Consider the following 21,626-nt stretch of genomic DNA (forward strand, 5'->3'; position numbering starts at 1 on the left):
TATGTCTGGATCCTTGTGGGCATTTACTTTTTGGTCTTGTCCTGTGAGCTCTTCCTCCTTACAATCCCTAAAATGTGCCCCCTTTTCTCCATACCCAAAGCCCTCATCTTTTCTAACCTGGAGCATTGGATAGTGTCCTAACCCATCTTCGTACCTCTGGCATTATCTTTCTTGAGTCTGTCCTCGCAGTATTATCAGATACATCTTTCTAAATTGCAAATAAGATCAGTCACTCTTGCTTCAGAGTCTTTGTTGCCTTTCCACTGTGTACTAAATGAAGTTTAAACTCCTTAGCGTGGTGTTGTAGTTCTACATGACTTGGTCAGTACCTCCCCAGCCACCTAACCTCTCTGTGTCTCAGTTTCCTCCTGTGGAACACGGGAGAAACAATTCTCCTTACCTATAGGGTTATAGTGAAGATTAAATTAAAATGCATATAATGCGCTTGGCACAGTACTTGACACTTAAGTACTCAATAAATATTAGCGATTAGTATTATGATGATACCATGTTTTTGTTTTGTTTTTTTTCTGGATCCCAGGCCTTCATGTTTGCTGTCTCTTCTACCTGAATGTTTTTACCTCAGTTCTTTTGATTGCACCTCATCCTTGAGGACTCAGCTCCATGGTATACTTCCTGACCCTCCAAACTCTGGGAAAGCTGTGCATCTTTTCACAATGCAGTGAAGTGTCAGTTCTTATTCCATTCCTCATTTAGACTCTTAAGCCCTTTGCAAATAGGAACCATCTTACACATTCTTTTATCCCCAGTGACCAGCACAGATCTAGGCATTTTAAATGCTTGACAAAGTAATGGGTGATCCTCACTAGTCATGGTAGAAGGTACTTGATTAATACTACTGCTGTTGTTTTTAGGGAATTTAGAAGATGTCATAAAGTCTTTTTTGTCAACTTATTATTTAAAATGTCTTAATAAACCCATTTTATTGATAACTATTCTTTAGTTATTGTGTTTTTCCCAAAAATGAAATGCCTTTGTAGAAAATAGAAAGAAAACAAAAGTATAAAGAAGGAATCTCACTACTCAGCAATAACTAGTGTTATTAAAGTACTTTAAATATATAAGCTTATCTGTGTGCTACTTAATTTTCATATTTAAAGTCTCACCTATAAATGGATCTTGTTTTACAAACAGCATTAGAACATCCAGTTTAATATAATGAAGCCACTACTTCTGTGTTCCACGTTACAAGTAGCTTCCTTTCTCAGGTAATGAAAAGTGCTTTCTGCTTAGACAGCCATGTGCTCTAGGAAAGAAGCCTGAGATCCAATCTGTCTTTTACCCTATCATTCCCTTCTTTATAGGTGACCGTTCACTACCAACATATGCCACTTCGTTTGTGCTTACAGGCCATTCTCTAGGAATGGAGCAGTTTAAGTTTGGAGAACTAAAGCTAACAACCTAGAGGAAAGGAATGATCATTTGTGGAAGCCAGGGATGTCTTTTTTAGGAGAACCTTCTTTCTTACCCTCCTCTCTCTCACCCCTTGTAGCCCTTGATATAATTAACATGACATTTGCGGGAATAAATCTACCAGATTTTCTTCTCTATGTATGCCTTCTCTTCCTTCTCTTCTTGTATCAGGTGTCCCCTTTCCACTCCCTACCTCCACCTCAATCCCGTCAAGATTTATTTTATAAAGAAATGTGTTCTTATGTATTTTTCTCCTTTGGTAGTATATTCTTTTGGTAATTGTTCACTTCTATTGTTGTGACATGTCCCTTTCTAGGGAATGATACTGGTCTACATTCTATAAAGTGAAACTTTGGTACTAAACCCAATTTATATCTCAACTGGCATTCTATAGTGGCAATAGATTTTTGCCTGTAGTGCGGATAGGCAGTTTGAATGAAATTTGCTGTATTTGGATTTTCTCTTCTAATCCAATCCCTGTCTTTGGGAATGGTTGGAACAGTCGTCACAATGAGAGATGTCAGCTGTCTTTTATAGACAGTGTTTCTTTATGTTTCTCCAAGCTTTTTTCCTGAGTGTTATTTGCTGCCTGTTCTTACTTTTAGATAACAGATTCGGCTGGCCATATTCTGTACTCCAAGGAGGATGCAAGCAAGGGGAAATTTGCCTTTACCACTGAAGATTATGACATGTTCGAAGTGTGTTTTGAGAGTAAGGGTAAGTAATCGAAATGTTTTCCCTGAATTAAACATCTTCTTTCAAGTTAAATAGAGCATGAACTTTCTCTTTTGGGCTGGCAGGAAGAGGAGATGAAAACTGCATTTGCTGGGGTGCAGGCACATATAAGAGAAAATAGCATTCTTGTGCAGGAATAGGCATTTCTTGAATGCTGTGACACACTTGGCTTGAATGATTAAGTTTAATATGGTATAGATGCTAGAAAATACAGTAAGTCCTCAATGTTGTTGATAGCTTCTGCAGCTTTAAACAGAAACGACGTATAATGGGGGCTGCTGGTTAGCTCAGTTGGTTAGAGCACGATGCTCGTAACACCAGGGTTGCCAGTTCAATCCCCACTTGGGCCACTGTGAGCTGCGCCCTCTACAACTAGATTGAAACAGCTACTTGACGTGGAGCTGATGGGTCCTGGAAAAACACACTTAAAATAAAAAAAGTAAAAAAGTTAAAATAAAAATATAATGTTGGTTTTTGCGATTATTTAAAAAACAAAAGAAACAAAAAAACGCTGTATAATGAAACCAATTTTACCATAGGCTAATTGATATATAAGCAAGAATTAAGTTCCTACAGCATTCATTAACATAACAGAACGAGGTTGAATGAGACATTACTTGACGGCCTTCTGTAGTGCATTTATGTGCTAGTGACACATTTTCTCAAGGGTTAGAAGTAGGATCTCTCTGACAAATAAGTCAGAAGCAGCTTTGGTTTTCAGAGCACTTGTTATTTTGTAGTCCTGACATCTTGCTATGGATTCTTCTGTGCACATCAAGGCCAAGATCCCATAGTAACTTTTGGGCTGATTACTTGATGGCTTCTGTGCTCAATGATGGGTGAAAAAGCAGATTCCCTTCCACTTCCTGTTCTTTAGCTTCAAGGACACTAGACTCTTTTAAGTGCTGTATGCAGTTATACTTGTATTAGTTTGGACCCCTTTGGGCTGCAAGACACCAAAACATAACTCAAACTGGCTTAAAGAGAATGAAGAGAAAGACCATTTGTCTCTGAACCGGAAGTCTTCTATGTAGTACTGACCTCAGGCACAGCGGAATGTTAGGGTTTTAACAGTGTCATTGGAACCCTACCTATCCCCCAGTGCTTCCTTTCCTTACCTCCATTTGACTTTATTCTTAGGCTTTTCCTGCATGGTAGCAAAACGACTTCTGGCAATTTTGTATTTATAGAATGTTCGGAACATATGATCCTAGAAGAAGAGCAAGCAAGCACCTTTGCCAACAGTGCCAATAGAGTCCAGGAATAGCAGATCAACTTGTTGCTTTTGACAATTAACCAAGAATTGACTCAGTTAACCTAAAAGCTAAGGGAGTTTGCCTGAGGGAAATGGAATAATAGATTAAAAATAGAAAATTAAAGGACTTTAATAGTGATTTCATGACTGATATCCTTCTCCCTGCCCCCACTCCTGCCAGTTCCAAGATTTCTCAACAATATTCTAGACATTTCCACATGATTGTGCCACTCTTAACTAAAAGCCAAATTGTCTAAGACTGTATTCATAAACTCCTTTTTCAAACTAGTTCCCTTCTCATCAACATCACCACCATTCTTCCAGTTACTAGGGCTCACGTTTTTGAAATTATTTTTGTCTTTTCCAGTCTGTCATCAAGTTATGCTGATACTTCTTTCAAAATATCTTCTGTATCTGTCACTACACAAATCCGAACTCTTGATTTTTTTAAATCATGAATTGTATCTTTAGCCTTCTAACTGAGATCCCTGTTCTTAATATTATCCAAATACTGCTTCCAGATTTATCTCCTAAAACATCTTTCACCATGTCAGTCCTTTTTCAAAAGCGTTCCCTTCTCTGTAGTGGCAGTAACGTTCCTGTTCTATAGAAGGAAACCTTGAATCATCACATTTTTGAGCTGGAAGAGATTTTAGGTATCATGGCATTTAATAGTCTTTATATGCTCACTCCAGCCTTATCTTTTACCACTCATCAGGCCCAGCCAGTCTGGTTTGCTCTGCCCTCTAAACGTGTCGCGTTTATTCATTTGCTGGAATGCTCTCTTCCCATATAAACATGAGTTTACCTTTAGTTCTTTTAGAGGACTTCCCTCAACAATCTAGCCTGCTTAGTTTCTTAATCAATTGATTCATTCAGCAGATATTTACTATATATCAATCACTGTTGTAGGTGTTAGGGATATAGCAGTGAATAAAACACAAGTCTCTGCTCTCATGGAGCTCACATTTTCATTGGAGCAAGCAGACAATAAACGAATAAATGTAAGTCAGGTGGTAATGAGGGGCTTTGGACAAACAGCAAACACTTTGAGATGCTGAGCATGTCTCAGAAACAGCAAGGAGGTTAATGTGGCTTCCTCCAAATAGCACATCACTTACTGGTTGGATTAGGTATTTAGGCATTTGAGTATATACCAGGGGTGCCAAAAAATAGTCCCAAAAAAATGTACACATTTTAAGAGATGTTATCTATCGTGTTTCCCCGAAAATAAGACCTAGTCGGACAATCAGCTCTAATGCATCTTTTGGAGCCGAAATTAATATAAGACCCGGTCTTACATTATATAAGACTTGGTATTATATTATATTATACCCCGTCTTTAAAATATAATATAATATAATACAATACCGGGTCTTATATTAATTTTGGCTCCAAAAGACGCATTAGAGCTGATTGCCCGGCTAGGTCTTATTTTCGGGGAAACACCGTATGTATTACTTTTGAAGTTGAATTGAATTGCGGTAGCAATGTGTAGTATGACGTTCACTCAAAAGATGGTGTTAATCAAATGAATGCTAGTGTCATTCATTGTATTACAATCTTAATACAATTTTTTCCTTTCTTAAAAATGTGTATACATTTTTTTGGCACCCTCTGTTTTTTTACACACAGCCTTGTGTTATTTCAGTGTCTCATGTACATGTCTTACATTCCCAATTTGAAACTTTTTGAAGGGTTTAAAATTAACCTAATCTACCCTAACCTAAAACCTAGCCAGTAACGTACCCTAATTCTAACCTTAAACCTTACCCTAGTCTTAATGCTAAATCTAAATATAACCCTGAACACATCTTTTGTTCTGAATTTCGTATATGCTGATGCTGTGCATGTAGATGCCTAGGAACTAACTTTTTAAAATGTATAATATATGTAACATGTATAAATGTGTATACACACACACGTTACAGCAAGCACTCAGCACTCAATTTCTGGTTTCATTTGTCTTCTCTGTTCATTCTGACGTGGAGACCTGGTACCTTTATAGTCTTGGGAGCACCTTTTAAAAGATTGTCTTTTTGCTAGGCAAATGCAGAGAGAAATTACTGACGGGTCTTTTTATAAAGGAGACCCTTTATGGCCATGATGTCAGCTAAGGGATAAGCCATAGAATGCTCTGAACTCAGACCAGCCAGAGCTGTGTGGTTTTGTGGTTTCACTTGTGCTTGAATAATGCTCGTGCTGTGCTGTGGCAAACAGAGAGAAAGTGGAAATGGTCTCTTTTAGGAGAATACCTGGATCATTTGGACGAGGTAGGGTTGTGAGCTGCTTGGATTTCACAACTTTTTAAATGAGCAGGAAGGAAACATTTCTGATCAGGATTACATATTGGATTTGGAAGACGAGACCTCTTTGGGTGCCACTTTTTTTGTTTGGTTTGGTTTTGAAGACTTATTAGTTTAATGCTCAGAAGGCATCTGTGCCTAGTTGCTTGTCCTAGTTGCTTGATCCTACCAATTCAGTCTTAACTTCTATTGCTTTCAAATTGATCTTTCTAGTCTATCCAAAAGACCTTTACTGTCCTTTAAATGTGCCATACTCGTCTCAATATCTGAGCTGTTGCCCATGCTTGACTTCTGCCTAGAGTACTTTGTCCTGACTTCAATTCTCCCTCTTTTTTTCAATCTTTTTTAAAAAGAGTTTTATTAAAATATAGCTGACATACAATATTATATTAGTTTCAGGGGTACGCAATAGTTACTCAACATGAAGTGCTCCCTCTTTAGTACAGTCTGTCCACAACTGATGTCTTCCCTCCTCTAACCTTTGCTCCATAGCTGAGATTATCTGAACAGTTTTTTTCTTAAAGTTTTATACTGCTTTGCATTTTCACTGTAGCTTTTATGCGTCTTTATGTCTTAATCCCCACTGAATTATTTGAAGGCAGAAATTACAATTTTCAGCAGTTTTGGCACCCAGTGAATTCTCAATTAGTAGTTACTGAATTGACTTCAGTGAATTTCAGAAAACCTCTAGCATCTCTCAGGCAGCAGACGGTACTGTACCATTCTCTGTGGCCTGTAGACTCAGGAACCCCAATGCTTAAGTGGCACTGTTTCCCAAAACTCCTAATTTCATGCAGGCAGTTTTTATAAATACTCAGGTGAGTTCCAGGGGATTGGGGCTGAGCAATTTTCTGGGGGCTCTTTGCGTCTTTCCCTTTCTCCTATTTGATTTAAGATTAGAATTCCTTTTTGATCAAGCTGATTCAGACTACCTTTCCTAGTATGAACAATGCTCTTTGACCCTACTATCCCACATAGACATTTCTCTTTATAAGAAGCATCCCTGAGAATTGTACTTTATTGTCAAGCTTTTTCTTGGGCGGTTCTCTCTTAAAGGGCTCTATAACATTTTCTTTACCTATTAAAATGGCCTTACATTGACCAAAGTGTTTGAACTAAAGTGGAATGTTAGATAAATCTTGAGTTCTGTTCAGTAGTCATGTTTGTATTAAGTAAATCCAAGCTTTGTATATGCCCAATAATCCTTTTCTCAGAATTTGACAGGACAGCCTTTTCAGACGTAGAAATGTACTTTTCAGCCTAAGTTGGTGCCCACTATCTATTGGTGTATGTGCCAGTCAGTTTTATACTACAGTGTTGACTTTGGAGTTTTAGTTCCTATTCCAAGAAGCCTCTTCTATTCCTCTGTAGTTCCAGCTGCAGTATCTTGTGTCCCCTGCTTAGAGATGTTTGCCAGCAGCTTGTTCTCTTTGCTTTCCGGCACCCCACACAGACAGAGGCTTTGTCCGGAATGCTTGCGATTTTAGCCAGAGCCAGGAATTTTCTGCAGCTGAGTAGGGGGAGGAGTTGTGGCTATTTCCCTCTATTGAGAGGGGAGGGGTTAGGGAGAATGAGGGTGGGTGAGTGATTTCCCGGAATTTTAAATATTCCGCACAATGAATCCTTTGATTTTTTTCTCAGGAACAGGGCGGTTACCTGACCAACTCGTGATCCTAGACATGAAGCATGGAGTGGAGGCGAAAAATTACGAAGAGGTATGTCCTGCTGTAACCGGGGAGGCAGTAGCGTTCTGTGCTGTGAGGATTCTGTGACCTCGTCAGGCCAGCAGGCTGTGCTTTGCCCAGAAGGCTGTGGTTTTCTCAGCAGTCATGTGACAACCAGTTAAAATTTAATTGATACAAAAATTTGTATTAACAGCCTTGAACAATAATTCTGGCTGTGCTGTCAGCCAAATGACTAAACCAGCTGTCCCATAGAAGTGCTGGTCTGATAAAACACTCAAGCATATTCACCATGAGCACTCTTGAGACAGAAACCAGATACATATTTATAACCTTTAAAAGCTAGAATTCACTTGTATGTTAATGTCCAACGTTAAGAAATGTGATTGGTGTTTAATTCCTAGGACTTATTCCCAGACTGACAGCTCTGTGTATATCTAGGGCATGGATTCAGTGCGTTTAGACTTGAGCAACTGTGCTGCCTTTGAGAAACAAAATAATTAGAATAGCTTTTAGTAAAAATAATTTCAAACTTTTAAGGAAGAGAAGAAGATGGAAGAAAAACTGCAATAGACTAGAGATACTGATAATGAATAGAAATGTTTGCTGACAGGAAGTGTTACAGAGACTAAAAGCTGACATTTATTTGGGGGGTATAGAGGTGCAGGTTGCACAGAATAAGTGGAAGGGGCCTGAGCCTCTGTCATCTCTATTATGAAAGACTTTGGGGGCAGCACAGAATGGTTCTTCAAATCAAGAACCATTTGAAAAACCTTTGAAAAACCACAATATTTAAAACTGGAGGATTGATCTTTACAGTAAGATAAGAGTATTTTTACTGAGATCAGAGTCTTTACAACAGTACCTGAGGGCACGAAGAAGAGGTTTGAAACGTAAATGGCTTTTGAAGAATGTAAACCAAATAAGCAAGGAAAGTTGTTTCAAGTGATTTAAGAGCATTTTCTAGGACCGATGGAACAGAAGTTGCTCTATCTTTGGTCAGAATTTGGAAGGGAATATTCATTAAAATGGAAGAAGATTGGAAGTGACTGGCTAATTCTGCCACAGGAAATAGTAGTGCCGTAACAGCCCTTCAGGTCTTCCCTCATTTTCCTAGTTCAGGTGCTCAAGTGAACAAAACTAGATTGAGTTATTTGTAGGCAGTAAACAGGAGCAAGTGGTGCAGCAGTGAATGAAACACAGTTCCCGGTAGAAACTTTGATATGCTTGTTTCGGTCCCCAGGGTAGATTAATGAAAAGAAGGCAAGCATCGAGAGCCTCTTTAGTGGATGAACTTAAGAGTAAAGTAAAAAAATCCTTTTAAACTTCCATGATTTAGAAGAATCTTAATTATATTTAAGATAACATATGTTAAAGTGGTGTTGTGAGGTATGAAACACTAAGGAAAATATTGTAGTTACGAGGTGGAAGAATAGGTAAGATCATTTTCAAGTTTTGATTACCGCTGCTATATCCTCAGACTGTTCTTTGAATTCCCACTATGTGAAATTATTCCCCGTGTGACGGTTATCATTAGTGGTATACATTAAATAACAGGCTACCTGATTAGACATCAGACATAGCTTGTTCTCTAAAATAGGAGGTATTATTGTGAGTCTACATATAAAATGTTGTGGACATCACTGTCGAATAGCATTTTAGAATCCTTATACTTCCTGGAATTTCCATCATCCTTGGACTTCGTTGACGCTGGGAAAGGGCCATTATCTTCCCTGACCTTTTGCTTAACCCAATAGGGGAATCCTTAGCAGAAAGCAAACCACAGCGCTTCCTTTGCGCTGCTTCCTGCTTTGGAAGTCTGGCACTGTCCTAAGCCTTTACGTATATGGTTACAACACAGCTCTAAATTCTGTTTCTTAACCAAGAAACTCCTCCCACTACTTTCTGTGGCAATGTAACTCCCCTCCCCAACCCCCCCAGGGGAAAAGCAGACCAAATTGAGACAGGAGAAGGGGTTATGACACAGGCCACAGACCATTCCTTTTCTCAATCTATGACTGGGCTCTCTTGAACTTACCTTAGAAAGCTTTTAGTTGTCTCTGGGCTAATGCCTGTGACAAGAAAATGGATAATAGAACCACTCTTTCCCTGGTTAATTACCAGTGAGCACTGAACATATGTAGAGGTTTTGAGGCATTTAATTTCAGGCCCTTCAGATAATGGAGAGACTTTGTCTCCAGAGGATTTGGGCCCTTTATCATCAGTATTTAGCTCAGGAAGGTGGCACATTTCTCTAATTTTCTTCACATCCAACATTCTCTCTCACATTGTGTATTTCATAATTCTGAAATCCCATTTGCTCCTGTAAAATTCAGTAGTAATCCATATCTTAATAGCTGGGCAGAGTACCACACTACCTACTAAATTGTTATGGAGGATTTAATTAGTTAATACATGTGGAATTGCTATGTAAACATAATACAAATGTAAGATGATACTATTTGGAAGACAGTTACCAAATTGTAAAGAAGCATAGTCTTGTTTGAATCTTTAAAAAAGAAAGAATGCTTATGTCCTCAGAAATAAAGCCTTTTGATTCCCTCTGTTGTATTTTAAGGACCTCTCACCACTATCCGTTGCCCATCAAAGAGAGCCATCTTTGTAGTCAGTTGAGCCATTTCTTCTTAATTTGTGGTCTGTGAACTAGAGCAGCTGTTTGCAGGGACTTACTGTCTAGTTGTGCAATTGTGGGAATGAAGGCAATTACTGTCCCACAAAGAAGGAGCTATCAGACACAGTCTCTGACTCTTGGGCTGTATATGCCCTTTGCTGTGGACGTCAGCATTTCATCTGGCCGAAAATCCTGTTTTGCCTCGCCGTTCTTTTAGTCAGTCATTGGCTATCAACAGATACACGAAAAACACAGTTGCCCTCATTGGAGCAATAGCTGAAGACTTTCTAAAAGGTGTTTCTCTGAATTCCCCCAGGAAGTAGGAACTCTGGTTCTATGTACTACCCTGCTTCCCCGAAAATAAGACCTAGCAGGACCATCAGCTCTAATGCATCTTTTGGAGCAAAAATTAATATATGACCAGGTATTATATGATATATTATATTATATTTATATTATAAACCCGGTCTTATGTTATAGTAAAATAAGACCGGGTCTTATATTAATTTTTGCTCCAAAAGACGCATTCGAGCTGATGGTCCGGCTAGGTCTTATTTTCAGGGAAACATGTTAGATCCAAAATCCTTTCCTTGACCGAAGTTACATGAGAGAATATGGGTAAGGCATCTGACACATAGTTGGTCAATTCAGTAGATTTTAGCTCCCTTCTCCGGCCCTTTCTGCAAACTGCCACCTGGCTATGACAGAGTAAATAGGATCTTACTAAATTTCATTTAGCCCTAAGATTGGCAATATTTGGACTTATTCTGGCACATTGGTGACCTGTGCCAGAGGTGACCTGTGCCTCTTCTGTGAAGAGGACTATGATTCACATACCCCACGTGCAAGTAGACTTGTCCTTGGGGGTAGTTCTGTCCTCTTTATCTTGACTGTGGTAGACTGGATGGTCTCCACATTTATTGCTGTGTTTCTCAAATTTCCAGGGGCTGTGGTGGGGGGTGTGGAGGTAACAAAGTAATTGGACTAAATTTGGCTTATCACAGAAGCTTCTTAGTTGAGTCTCAATGCTCCAGCAAGGAAAAGAATCTAGTGATTCTCTAAAACCTGGTTTGACGTGTATTTTTCAGAGTTAATGCCTTTCCTTGGCATAATTACATTATTACTCTGAACTCTTTAGATTCCAATCATCGTTAGAGGAGGGGAAGATTTGAATATAATTTAAGAAGAGTAATTATAGTTATTTTGGAGGTGTTGTACATAGGCAAGGAAAAGCTTTATACTTTTAGCTTTTCCCAACAGTACCTGCCACTACTGATGAGAGTGATAGATATCATGGTTGAGAGAACTTTCTCCTAGGCAGTGGGCCTCCTGAAAATGACTGCTGAGTGAAACGCTGAGTAGATGCAGAGTGCTCTTAGCATGCAGGAAGCGCTTGCTTCAGGGGACCAGCAGCACTTACTATCTGCTACAAGAAAGTTGGCTCCTTTGAAGAATGCATAGAAAGGACGGAACAAGTCAGTTGTAAGTATTTGCCATGTATTAGGTTTGTGGGACTATACAAAGTATACATCGCTTTAATTTCCTTGAGTTCAAGGGCCGAAACTAATGTGGCGGAAAAGGATAAAAATCAGAACAAGGTGAATATGACAATATGCGATTGAGTGTTAATTGTGTGGCTCAGCCTAAGTGCTCCGGTGCTTTAGGTAAGAGGGAATCAGTGCGGACAGGAGTGGTTAAAGGAAGCTTCATGGTTAAGGTTGAAAGATAGTAGGGTCTGGAGACACTAAGTGTGTGCTTTTCGAAGTCAGGGGTTTGGTTTTGATTGAATGTTGATTGAAGCAGAGCTTGGCAGTACTGATGCTGAATAAATGCTTTCGTGACTCAGGGTAGGGAGTTAAGAGACCATGGTTCTGCTAGTCTTGGTCTTCCACCCAAAGAACTGAGTAACTTTGTGGAATCTTCAGTTTCCTCATTTATAAAAGAAGTCCCTTGTAGATCTGATATTCTTTGATTAATTTAACAGCTAAAGGCAACCTACACGGGGAATGCTACCCCCTAGTGGAGAACTTATGTCAAATAGGCTTTGGTTTTGTCAGGCTGTGGGCAACTCACATACCATCCTTCCAGCTATGGAAGAGAGAAGTCCACTCGATGAATAAGCCTGCCTTCATGAAACATGTAGAAATTCACATTTGTACGGACATTTGGAACATTAAATCAGATATTTAGAGGAGTACAACAGTCAGTGGGGATTTCGATAGAGGTTTTCTTGTTAGCTTATTATACTGGCTATGATAAAAAGTCTTGATGATACTCATTGAATGCTTAGTCCCAGGCAAGCAAAGAGGGTTTTTCCTGAGACTACTTATGATAATTTGTTTTAAAATTTTATTCTCTTAGTCTGTAAAAATTAGAACAACAGTATAAAACCTAGGAAGTTTGACTAATAAACTAGACAACTTACCCAGATCCTTGTTGCCTAATATAGTTCATTCACGTCAACTTTAATTAAAAAAAAAAATTAGTGTGGTTTTTCTTCATCTGGTTTTCTTCATCAAATTTTTAGTTCCCACAGAATAAAATGTAAACTCAGACTTGGATTCCAGTCCCAGCTCCACCAAGCTCTGAGACCTTGGGAAAGTAATTTAACACTCTTACCTTAATTTTTTCATCTGAAAAATTGAAGAATAATAGTATTCACCTTATATGGGGTTTGAGGATTAAGGAGATTACAAGATATAAAGTACCACATTCTGGGTATGTGCTAGTAGGTCTGGCTCATTGTACTACCTTCCTCATCCTCTTGCTCAGGTTAGCTCCAACCTAACTTTTGAGCTCTGTATTTGCTATTATCCACCTCCACCCCCCACGCACGTGTGTGTGTTGACACCTAAGTGTGTGCATGCACGTGCATATATGCACGTCAGACTACTTAGGACTAGACTACACGTGGTGTCCCCAACACGGCCTGCACTGTGCTCCCTCCACGTTTTGATTTGCAGGTTCCTGTAAGCCTTGAATGTCTTTCTCTCTCGTCTCCTTCAAAATCCTACACAACTTGTGAAGATCCAACTTACCCACTTCCCGTTAAGCTTTCCTTTATCCTTTCAGTTATAATTAATCTCATGCTACTTTCTTTCCATTCCACTTTTAATGTGTGCCTTTGTTATAGAAGTTAATACGTAATGCCTTATATTATGGTTATAACTTTTTATGTGAGTCTTTCCTTCAGCCTTTGATCTTTTAGGAGCAGAAATCATAATTTGTCTTGGTGTCTTGCATTATAGTAAGCACTCAAAAAAGCATTGTTGTTAGGGTCTTAAATGTTAAAAAAAACAAAAACATTAAACATCCTTTCTACATTTGTTTTGATTTCTAGATTTAGATTAAATGTAGAAATATATCCATTATTATTTTTTTGCCATTGAATATTCACGTGTTAGATGGTTGAAGTAGCAAGTTGGTTTTCAATATTGTTTTAGTCTCTTGGTGATTCTTTTAAGTTTCCTAGATCTTAAATTAATATCAAGAATAAAGATAGTTATTAGGCAGAGATTTTTTTTTTTTTTTTTTTTTTAGGAAAAGAGACCTTCATCCCACTCAGAAATATGAAAATAATTTATTGAATTAAGGACAGGATTGAATAGGGATATTGAGGTAATACAGTTGACTTGGGCAATAGAAATTGGGCTGCTTGGTTATGAATAGAGTCTGCAGTAGGACCTATACTAGGAAAGGGGTGGGGGAATTGAATGACAACTAGACAGTATGTAGTATGGAGACTGTACAGCAGTTAAGAATGAGGTGAATCTGCAAGCACTGAAGTTTTTGGAATGAGCTTATTAAATGAAAAAAAAAAGCAAGCCATAGAACAGTATACACATTATGATCTCCCATTTATAAACAGTTTTTGATTATTTTCTATGTATATTTATATACATACGAAAGCATAGTGTGTATCTTCTAACAAGGTCTGGAAAGATATACACCAAGTTCATAATCATGGTTAGCTCTGAGAAGGAATGTATGGATGTGGGAATTGAGTTGTGAAGGTGGGCTTTTTGTTTTTGTTCCCTTTGCTTCTGAATAGTTTAAATTCTTTGGCAGGAGAACATATTTATATGTTGCTTCTACAACTAAAAAGGAAGTGAAACACGAGAAAGGAAAAGCCTTGGGAACAGGTACTTCAGGCTCTAATCTACAAATGCCACTTCAGTACCAAATTTATTTTTATTCCATCATCTGTTTTGGGTTTTAGGCCTTTGGGCTATTGTCATTTAACTAAAAAAAGAAGAAAAAATGGGGGAGGGGGTAAGAAGTAGTCTTCAAACTAATTTTTAAAAATATTATTTTCATCTGGCAGAGGCACAACCTTAGTTTCACTTCCAGTTCTTTTTGTAAGTTTCTATTTAGGGAACCTTAAATCATTCATCTCTAAAGAAGTATCATAGCATTGTTTTTATACTACCTCATTCAGGAAGCTTTGGAGGGGGAAGTATAGACCAGGAGGGAAAACATTAAACAGACTAAGGTTCAGCTTCTCTCTCTCTTGTATTGTATCTTTTTCCTGGGGAATTCCTTTGCTCTGTCGCTCTATATGAAATACATGATACATATTTTAGGTTAATGACAAAACCTGGCATTTGGGTATTTAACCAGGAGAATTAGCTCGATGCATTAATTAATCACTGGTTAAATGTTATACCCAGTTAGTTTTATTCTGTTCTGCAGCTGTCAATTGTACCATTAACTCGAGCCAACATTTTACAATGTAAGAAAATGTACATCCAGTAAAAGATATCTTTGGTGGATCATTGCAAATCTATCACCACATTTTATGTACCTTAAATATCAACTCAATTTTTATATCCCTATCTTAACAGCAGTTTCTAGCATTCTTTATTTTAAATAACTTTTGTCCTGTTCTTCACATGTTTAGTGAGGAATACAGCTAGGCAAAGAGAACATTTAACCCTGAAACTCTTCCCATTCATTCCATGTTAGTTGCTGTTAACATTTAACAGAAAAAGAACAGGAAGGTGAATTGGACAAGAGAGGGGAAAAAAAAGTAGAGAGTTCTGTAGATAACGTATGGTAAACAGGGAGTAAAGAAGCAGATGTAGAAAAAGAGTTTTTGAAGAATTCTCTATATGGAAAAATTTAAGAGCAACGGTTGTATGAATTTTAACATCTGGAAAGCTTTGGTGGTAGATCCCCATTTTAAAGCATATGATAATCTAAGATTGATCAGAAAAACAATTAGAATAATGAAATCCTTGCTCTTGTCATATCTTCGGGGGTTTCACAGATGTCTAGATTGAGAAAGGAAGACAGTTCATCTCTTTCTCACATCCTTCATTCCTTAGCATACTGGGAAGTCCCTGGAGATTTTTGTTTTTAGAATGGCAGTGTCATTCTAAAAATAAAAAATGCAATGCAATTTTTTTAGCAGACCTAGGATTCACCTGGCTTGTGGAGCTGTAAACCTAAAGCTGTTGGCGGATTTAAATGAGCAAACCAGAATTTTCCAATTTCATAATTTGAGTTATTATCTTAATGCTATAGTTATATCTATTCTCTTATTCCTGTACATTCCCTTTTGGGAATTTGGTAGTTTTTCTTCTAAAACCACAGTTGACTAATATTATGACTCCACACTTACTATGCTGATAATATGTATTTCTTAGACATGAGTAGAAGGGTGAAGTGCTTTATTAAAGTCAGAAATCTTGGGAAAATAATGTATCTTACTTTACAGCCTACCATATTGTAGTACTTCTAGGGAGATTTTAATCAAAATTGAAGTGTAAAAAGAGTCTGAAATGGAAACCTATAAACACTTGTAGGGAAGGGAAGAAGCCCAAACTTTAAAATACCATATGTTAGCATGATGACAAAAGAGATTTTACGTTTGGTGAAACTTTTTAAAAGATTCCTCTTTTGTCTTGTGTTTTTAACCAAAGCAATTTCTTCAGGGAGTGGGTTCATAATTTCTTTCTTTTCCAGATTGCAAAAGTTGAGAAGCTCAAACCTTTAGAGGTGGAGCTACGGCGCCTAGAAGACCTTTCCGAATCTATCGTGAATGATTTTGCCTACATGAAGAAGCGAGAGGAAGAGATGCGTGATACCAATGGTGAGGGGAAGGCAGCTTTCATTTCTCAATCAGTGAATCAGATCCCCAAACTTTAAATCCTGGGAGACCCTTGTCTCAGTTTTGCCAAAGGTGGGATGTATGGAAAGATAATTGCTTACTTTGGCATTGTTGCTACAGGAAAATGATCCTTGCTAGATTTTCAAGGGAATAGAAATTTCTGTGATATGCAGTTGACCTATTCTCAGTTAGCTTATCATGTATCAAATTGATAGTACTAATCCCTGTAATTTTTAACATTTACGTGTAGAAAAATGAAGATTTAAGAAAAAGCTATCTGAAATCCTCCTGTTAGGCTTAGGGACAGCGTGAAGTTAATTGTCTTTTCCCCATGGCCATTGTTTAGCCTGCGAGCCTCACTTCATTACATTTACAACGCTTTTGTTTTTTTAGAGTCTACAAATACTCGGGTCCTGTACTTCAGCATCTTTTCAATGTTCTGCCTCATTGGACTAGCCACTTGGCAGGTCTTCTACCTGCGTCGCTTCTTCAAGGCCAAGAAATTAATTGAGTAACCAGGCCCACTCTCCTCCCACCTAATATCTCAGCCAGCAGAACATCACTGGGACGTGCCGGCGGAAGGCATCCTACCAACAGCACCATCAAGGCACGCTGGAACTTTCTTTCCAGAACTGATCTCTCTTGGTGTGGGAGGACATGGGTCACCGCCCACACCCAGCAAGTCAGTGAGGGACTTCTTTTTAACTTGATAGGATTTGGACTGGTTTTGCAACAGTAGGACTATTATTAGAGTCACCTATGACAAAAAATAGGGGTTACCTAGATAATGCCAAAGCCAGTTGGGTTTCCTCGTGTGATCTCTTCGAACCATGGTTTTCTTTTCCTCTCACACTTGCTCACCAGCTTGGGCTTCCACTTTAGTTCCTTTACCAGGATTTGTATGACCATGTGGAACTCATTTCATTCTGATTGTCCTCTTTGGATTTCCGTCTGAAAACACCCTTAACTTTATCTTAACCCTTAGCTGAAGTGTTTAGGTAGCTTCTGGTGATATCCTTTCATAATTTTATCTTTTCAAATTTTATGTCTCTTAAAAGGGTGATGGATTTGACACCTCATAGAAATGAGCTTTGAACTGTAGATAACTCTTAAAGAAAATTTCCTTTTAGAGAATTAAAATATTTGTGCTCAACTGCTTGAACTTTTTTCGTGTATTTAGTTCTATGTAACTTTATTACATGCGTAGATTTGTGTGACCACCACCTGAAGATGCAGAACAGTTCCATCACAGGGATCCCTTGTCTACCCTTTTATAGCCACAGCCACTTCCCTTCCTTCCCCCCAGAGCCCCAACCTCTGGCAACCACTAATCTGTTCTCCATTTCTCTTAATTTTGTCATTTCAAGAATGTTATATAAAAAGAATCATACAGTATGTAACCTTTTGAGATTGACTTTTTTCACTTAGCGTAATTCCCTTGAAATCCATCCAAGTTGTTGCATGTATCAATAGTTTGTTCCTTTTTATTGCTCAGTAGTATTTCATGGTATGGATATATCGCAGTATAACTATTCACCCATTGAAGAACATTGGAGTTGTTTTCAGTTTTTGGCCTTTATTAATAAAGCTGCTGTGAACATACATGTACAGGTTTTTATGTGAATATAAATTTTCATTTCTCTGAGATAAATGCCCAAGAGGGCAATTGCTGGGTTGTATGGTAAGAGCACGTTTATTTTTGTAAGAACCGCTCTATTCTTTTTCCAGAGTGAGTGTGCTATTTATGTTTCTACCAGCAATGGATGACCAATCCAGTTTCTCCACATCCTCACCTGTATTTGCGGTATTATTTTTTATTTTAGTCATTCAGATCGATGTATGTAACGATACCTCATTATGGTTTTAATTTGCATTTTCCTAATGACTAATGTTGAACATCTTTTCATGGGCTTATTTGCCATCTTTGTATCTTCCTCAGTGAAATATCTGTTCGTGTCCTTTGCCCATTTTCTAATTAGATGATTCTTTTTACTAATGACTTTTGAGAGTTCCTTATTTATCTTAGATATATCTAAGTCCTTTGTCAGATATGTGCTTGCTTGAATTTTTAACATAACTTCTACCAAGGAAAAAAGTAGTAAAATTTACCAAGTCTTCTTACATGGCCAGTCACTGACTTAATTCCTATTCTTATGTGTCCCCCTAAGACATATGAGGTATAAAAAAAATAACGCATCTGGGATCATGAATAAATACTTGAGAATACATGTTGTGAAAGCAAAGCCAAGAATCACTGTGAGAATATGAGGTGCCTAAAGGCCAATACTAATGTAAATAAGAACGTGGATACAAATGACCATGTTTGTAAACAATTATGAAAAATATTATGAATATTTCCCCACTTCTCTCAGGAAAGGAGGTGGGAGTTTGTCCTTTCTGTAATCTCTTTTTTAGCCCTGCTGACTGTTACAGGGTTTGTCCAATCGCAGTGGCAATTACAGGACTTAGGGCCATGCAGCTTGTGGTTAAGAAGCAGCATCCTGGAACTAACAGAGCACACTGCTGTGGTGACCTGGATAGAAGTACAAAGGTGGAGGAGGAAGTGAGTTATGTTGTTAGAATCTCAGGCTGTTCTGTTAATGTTCCAGCTACTGTGAACCCAAAAGCCCTTTTTCTTTCTTCTCCCTTTGACTCCCTGTATGAATTTCTGGTGTGGCATTGAAAGTGGTTCTTTCATTAATTTGGGCAACATTGCCATCTGCTGGTAAGAATTGATTGGTACTGCTTCTGAGAACCTGACAGCTGAAACCTTGCAAAAGAGCAGCAGATGTTGTGAAAGTCTCTCTGTGGTATTACAAATACTCAACAACAAAGGATGCCTCCAAGTAGGGAAGAAAATGACCAAATTTGTGGATTAAGATCCAACCTTAGACGTTTAAAGGTGAAATTCTGTATTATTAGCCTAAGAAGATACTGTTTCATAATTCTGACTGGTGCCTTTCCCCTTTTTAGAAGCAATGAAAGCTATTCAGTAGATTATAGTACTCTGTTCTGACAAAATGTCAAAGAAGATAAAAGAGGGGAATATTTTATTTTGCTGATATTTTTGTTCCCAAATGTGACAGTGAAAGTGAAATTCTTTCATGTCCTTTCCTTTTACTCATGCCAAAACTACCAACTTGGACTTCTGTGCTTTTGGTTTAAAGTTCATTAGTATTACACCTTGATTTTATCTAAAAGTAAAATTACTTGCCTTCGATAAAAGGCTAGTGCAAGGGCAAATCAGTTTTAAAAATGAGGATGTTACCTCGTTTCCTCTGTTTTTGAGCCTATTATTCAACATGGTCTGTGTAATACAGGTGAGAATGAAGCAGTTTAAGTAATATTTGTTATACCATTGTCATAAACGCTGTCATAAGCAATTTTTCTGTTTGTTTAATGGAAAGAGGCATGTGGCATTTATACAGATTCACTTGTAAGAGTTGGATGGGGACTTTTGTGTAAATTTTCTCAAATAAAGGCTAGCAGAAACCATTTTTAGGTGTATTTTTCTGTTACTGTTTGTCTGGATTGGCAGTGATTCCTCCATATTCCTCAGTTTTCAAGTATGGCAAATTATACGTGATTAAGTAGAGAAAAAATATTGTCCATAATTTACTCCAGATGGATAAAGTTTTGTGAGTTAGTAATAGTTTATATTTTATATATGTTATAAATGTATATATGTATATGAAAATAATAATTATACATCTTCATAAAGACCAAACAGGGCTCTGTAAGCCAGGCATTATTCTGTAGCTTCTCTCTTGGAAACTGGTATTGGAATTATTCCTACAGAAAGTCTTCTCCTTTGCCCTCCATTCTTAAAATACCCCTCCCAGTTTAGAACCCCTCACAACTTGCTTTATTGACCCCTCACATTTATGCAAAACCCTACTCCAGCAAGTAAAGGCCATTTTCTCCTTTCCTTTTACTTGCAGTTGGACATTTTTCATAAAGCTTCTTTCCAAGAGTCGACCTGAAGTGCTTTGCACATTCATTGGCTGGCCTCTTATTCACCCTCCACCTGCATTTCCCAAAAAAACAGGTAATTTGTCAGTGAATCTATGCAAAGTAGTGGTTCCCAACATTTGAGTATAAATATTTTAACATCAAAAATGTCTTATTTCTCACTGATATTTTACTTTTAGAGAACATGAATAAATTCAGCAACTTGACAAATGAACTTTAAATTTAATAATCTCAACAGTATCATATATTTGTTAAATGGTAGTACATGTTTTGCCAATTATTATTTGTTCAGTCTGCAGCAATGGTGTCCCACCCACATAACATGAACCACTCTGTATAATTTTACATTTGTAGTACCACATTAAAGTAAAACTAATTTTAATAATATATTTTGTCTAATATATCCAAAATAGCATTTCACCACGTAGTCAATATAAAAATGAGATGTTTTATTCTATTTTTTCATAGAAAGTCTTTGAAAAGCATTTTATAGCTACAGCACATCTGCATTGACGAGGCTTAATTCAGGTGTTCAAGAGCTGCATGTAGCTAGTGGCAGATGCCACATTGGACAGTGAAGGGTATAGACTTGGGTAGATTCTTTTGTCTTTATAGTAACTTTATGGCCCCTGGGGATCTGCCTTCACAAGTGGGAACTTTGGTTATGTAGCATCTTAACTATTCACTTGTTAAAATATAACATGGAAATAACTTTTTTGATGAGAGGCTGTTTAAAAAATCAGTTATACCTGTAGTATTTCTGGACTTACTAAGACTATTCAAAGGTCAGATACGTAGTTTCATTTCATCCAGTATAAAGAACTGAGCATGAGTATTTCTGTTCTGTCTTCTCTAAGATGGAAAGGGCTATTGAGCTTCTATCTATGCATACTATACTACTAGAACAATTGGCAATACCAGGCTGTTACAGAAAACTATCTAGTTCCTCATTGCAAAGATGCCAGAAAATGAATTTTTAAGCTTTGGCCGATTATTCAGTTTCTCTGAAAGTCAGCGTTTCTGATTTTAAGTAACAGCTTTTTCCATTCTTTTTAACTCAAGAAAGCATTTATGGAATATCCTGTTTAATATGCTGAGCTAAACTCTGGAGTAGACCTGAATAAATAAGCAATACTTATCCTCAAAATGCCATCTAATCAATAGGAGGAGGTAGATGGAATCGCCTCTATCTGGAATGATCTCCCTGCTTTAGCCATTACTGACAATATTTTAGATATTCCTCCAGGAAGCCTTTACTAACCCAGCAAGTTTGGCTGGGAAAGATGCCCGTCCTAATAATACTTGTACTTTCTTTATAATAACCCTGTAACTTATGCACAATTATTCATATAATTGCCTCATCTGTCTGTTATATGGACTGTAAGCTCCATGAGAGTAGGAACCATGTTTACTTTGTTCTCCCTTGTAACCCAGCACCAGCACAAGTTGGTACTCAGTATGTGCTATAACTAGCCACCTAGTTAAAACCCTGCAAGGG

General features: G+C 37.7%; 1 protein-coding gene across 1 annotated transcript in view; it reads left to right on the top strand.

Annotated features, from left to right (window-relative positions):
- Positions 1-19,651, top strand: part of TMED10 (transmembrane p24 trafficking protein 10) — a 36,348-nt gene extending 16,697 nt beyond the window's left edge. Inside the window, exons 2-5 of the mRNA XM_033108791.1 lie at positions 2,040-2,151; positions 7,372-7,445; positions 16,012-16,138; positions 16,550-19,651. Coding sequence (XP_032964682.1) covers positions 2,040-2,151; positions 7,372-7,445; positions 16,012-16,138; positions 16,550-16,671 — 435 coding nt within the window. The 3' untranslated portion in view covers positions 16,672-19,651. The remainder of the gene's footprint in view (positions 1-2,039; positions 2,152-7,371; positions 7,446-16,011; positions 16,139-16,549) is intronic.
- Positions 19,652-21,626: the final 1,975 nt, after the last annotated feature.

The sequence above is a fragment of the Rhinolophus ferrumequinum genome, chromosome 6 (assembly GCF_004115265.2).
Source record: "Rhinolophus ferrumequinum isolate MPI-CBG mRhiFer1 chromosome 6, mRhiFer1_v1.p, whole genome shotgun sequence".
In the NCBI taxonomy this organism is placed as follows: domain Eukaryota; kingdom Metazoa; phylum Chordata; class Mammalia; order Chiroptera; family Rhinolophidae; genus Rhinolophus; species Rhinolophus ferrumequinum.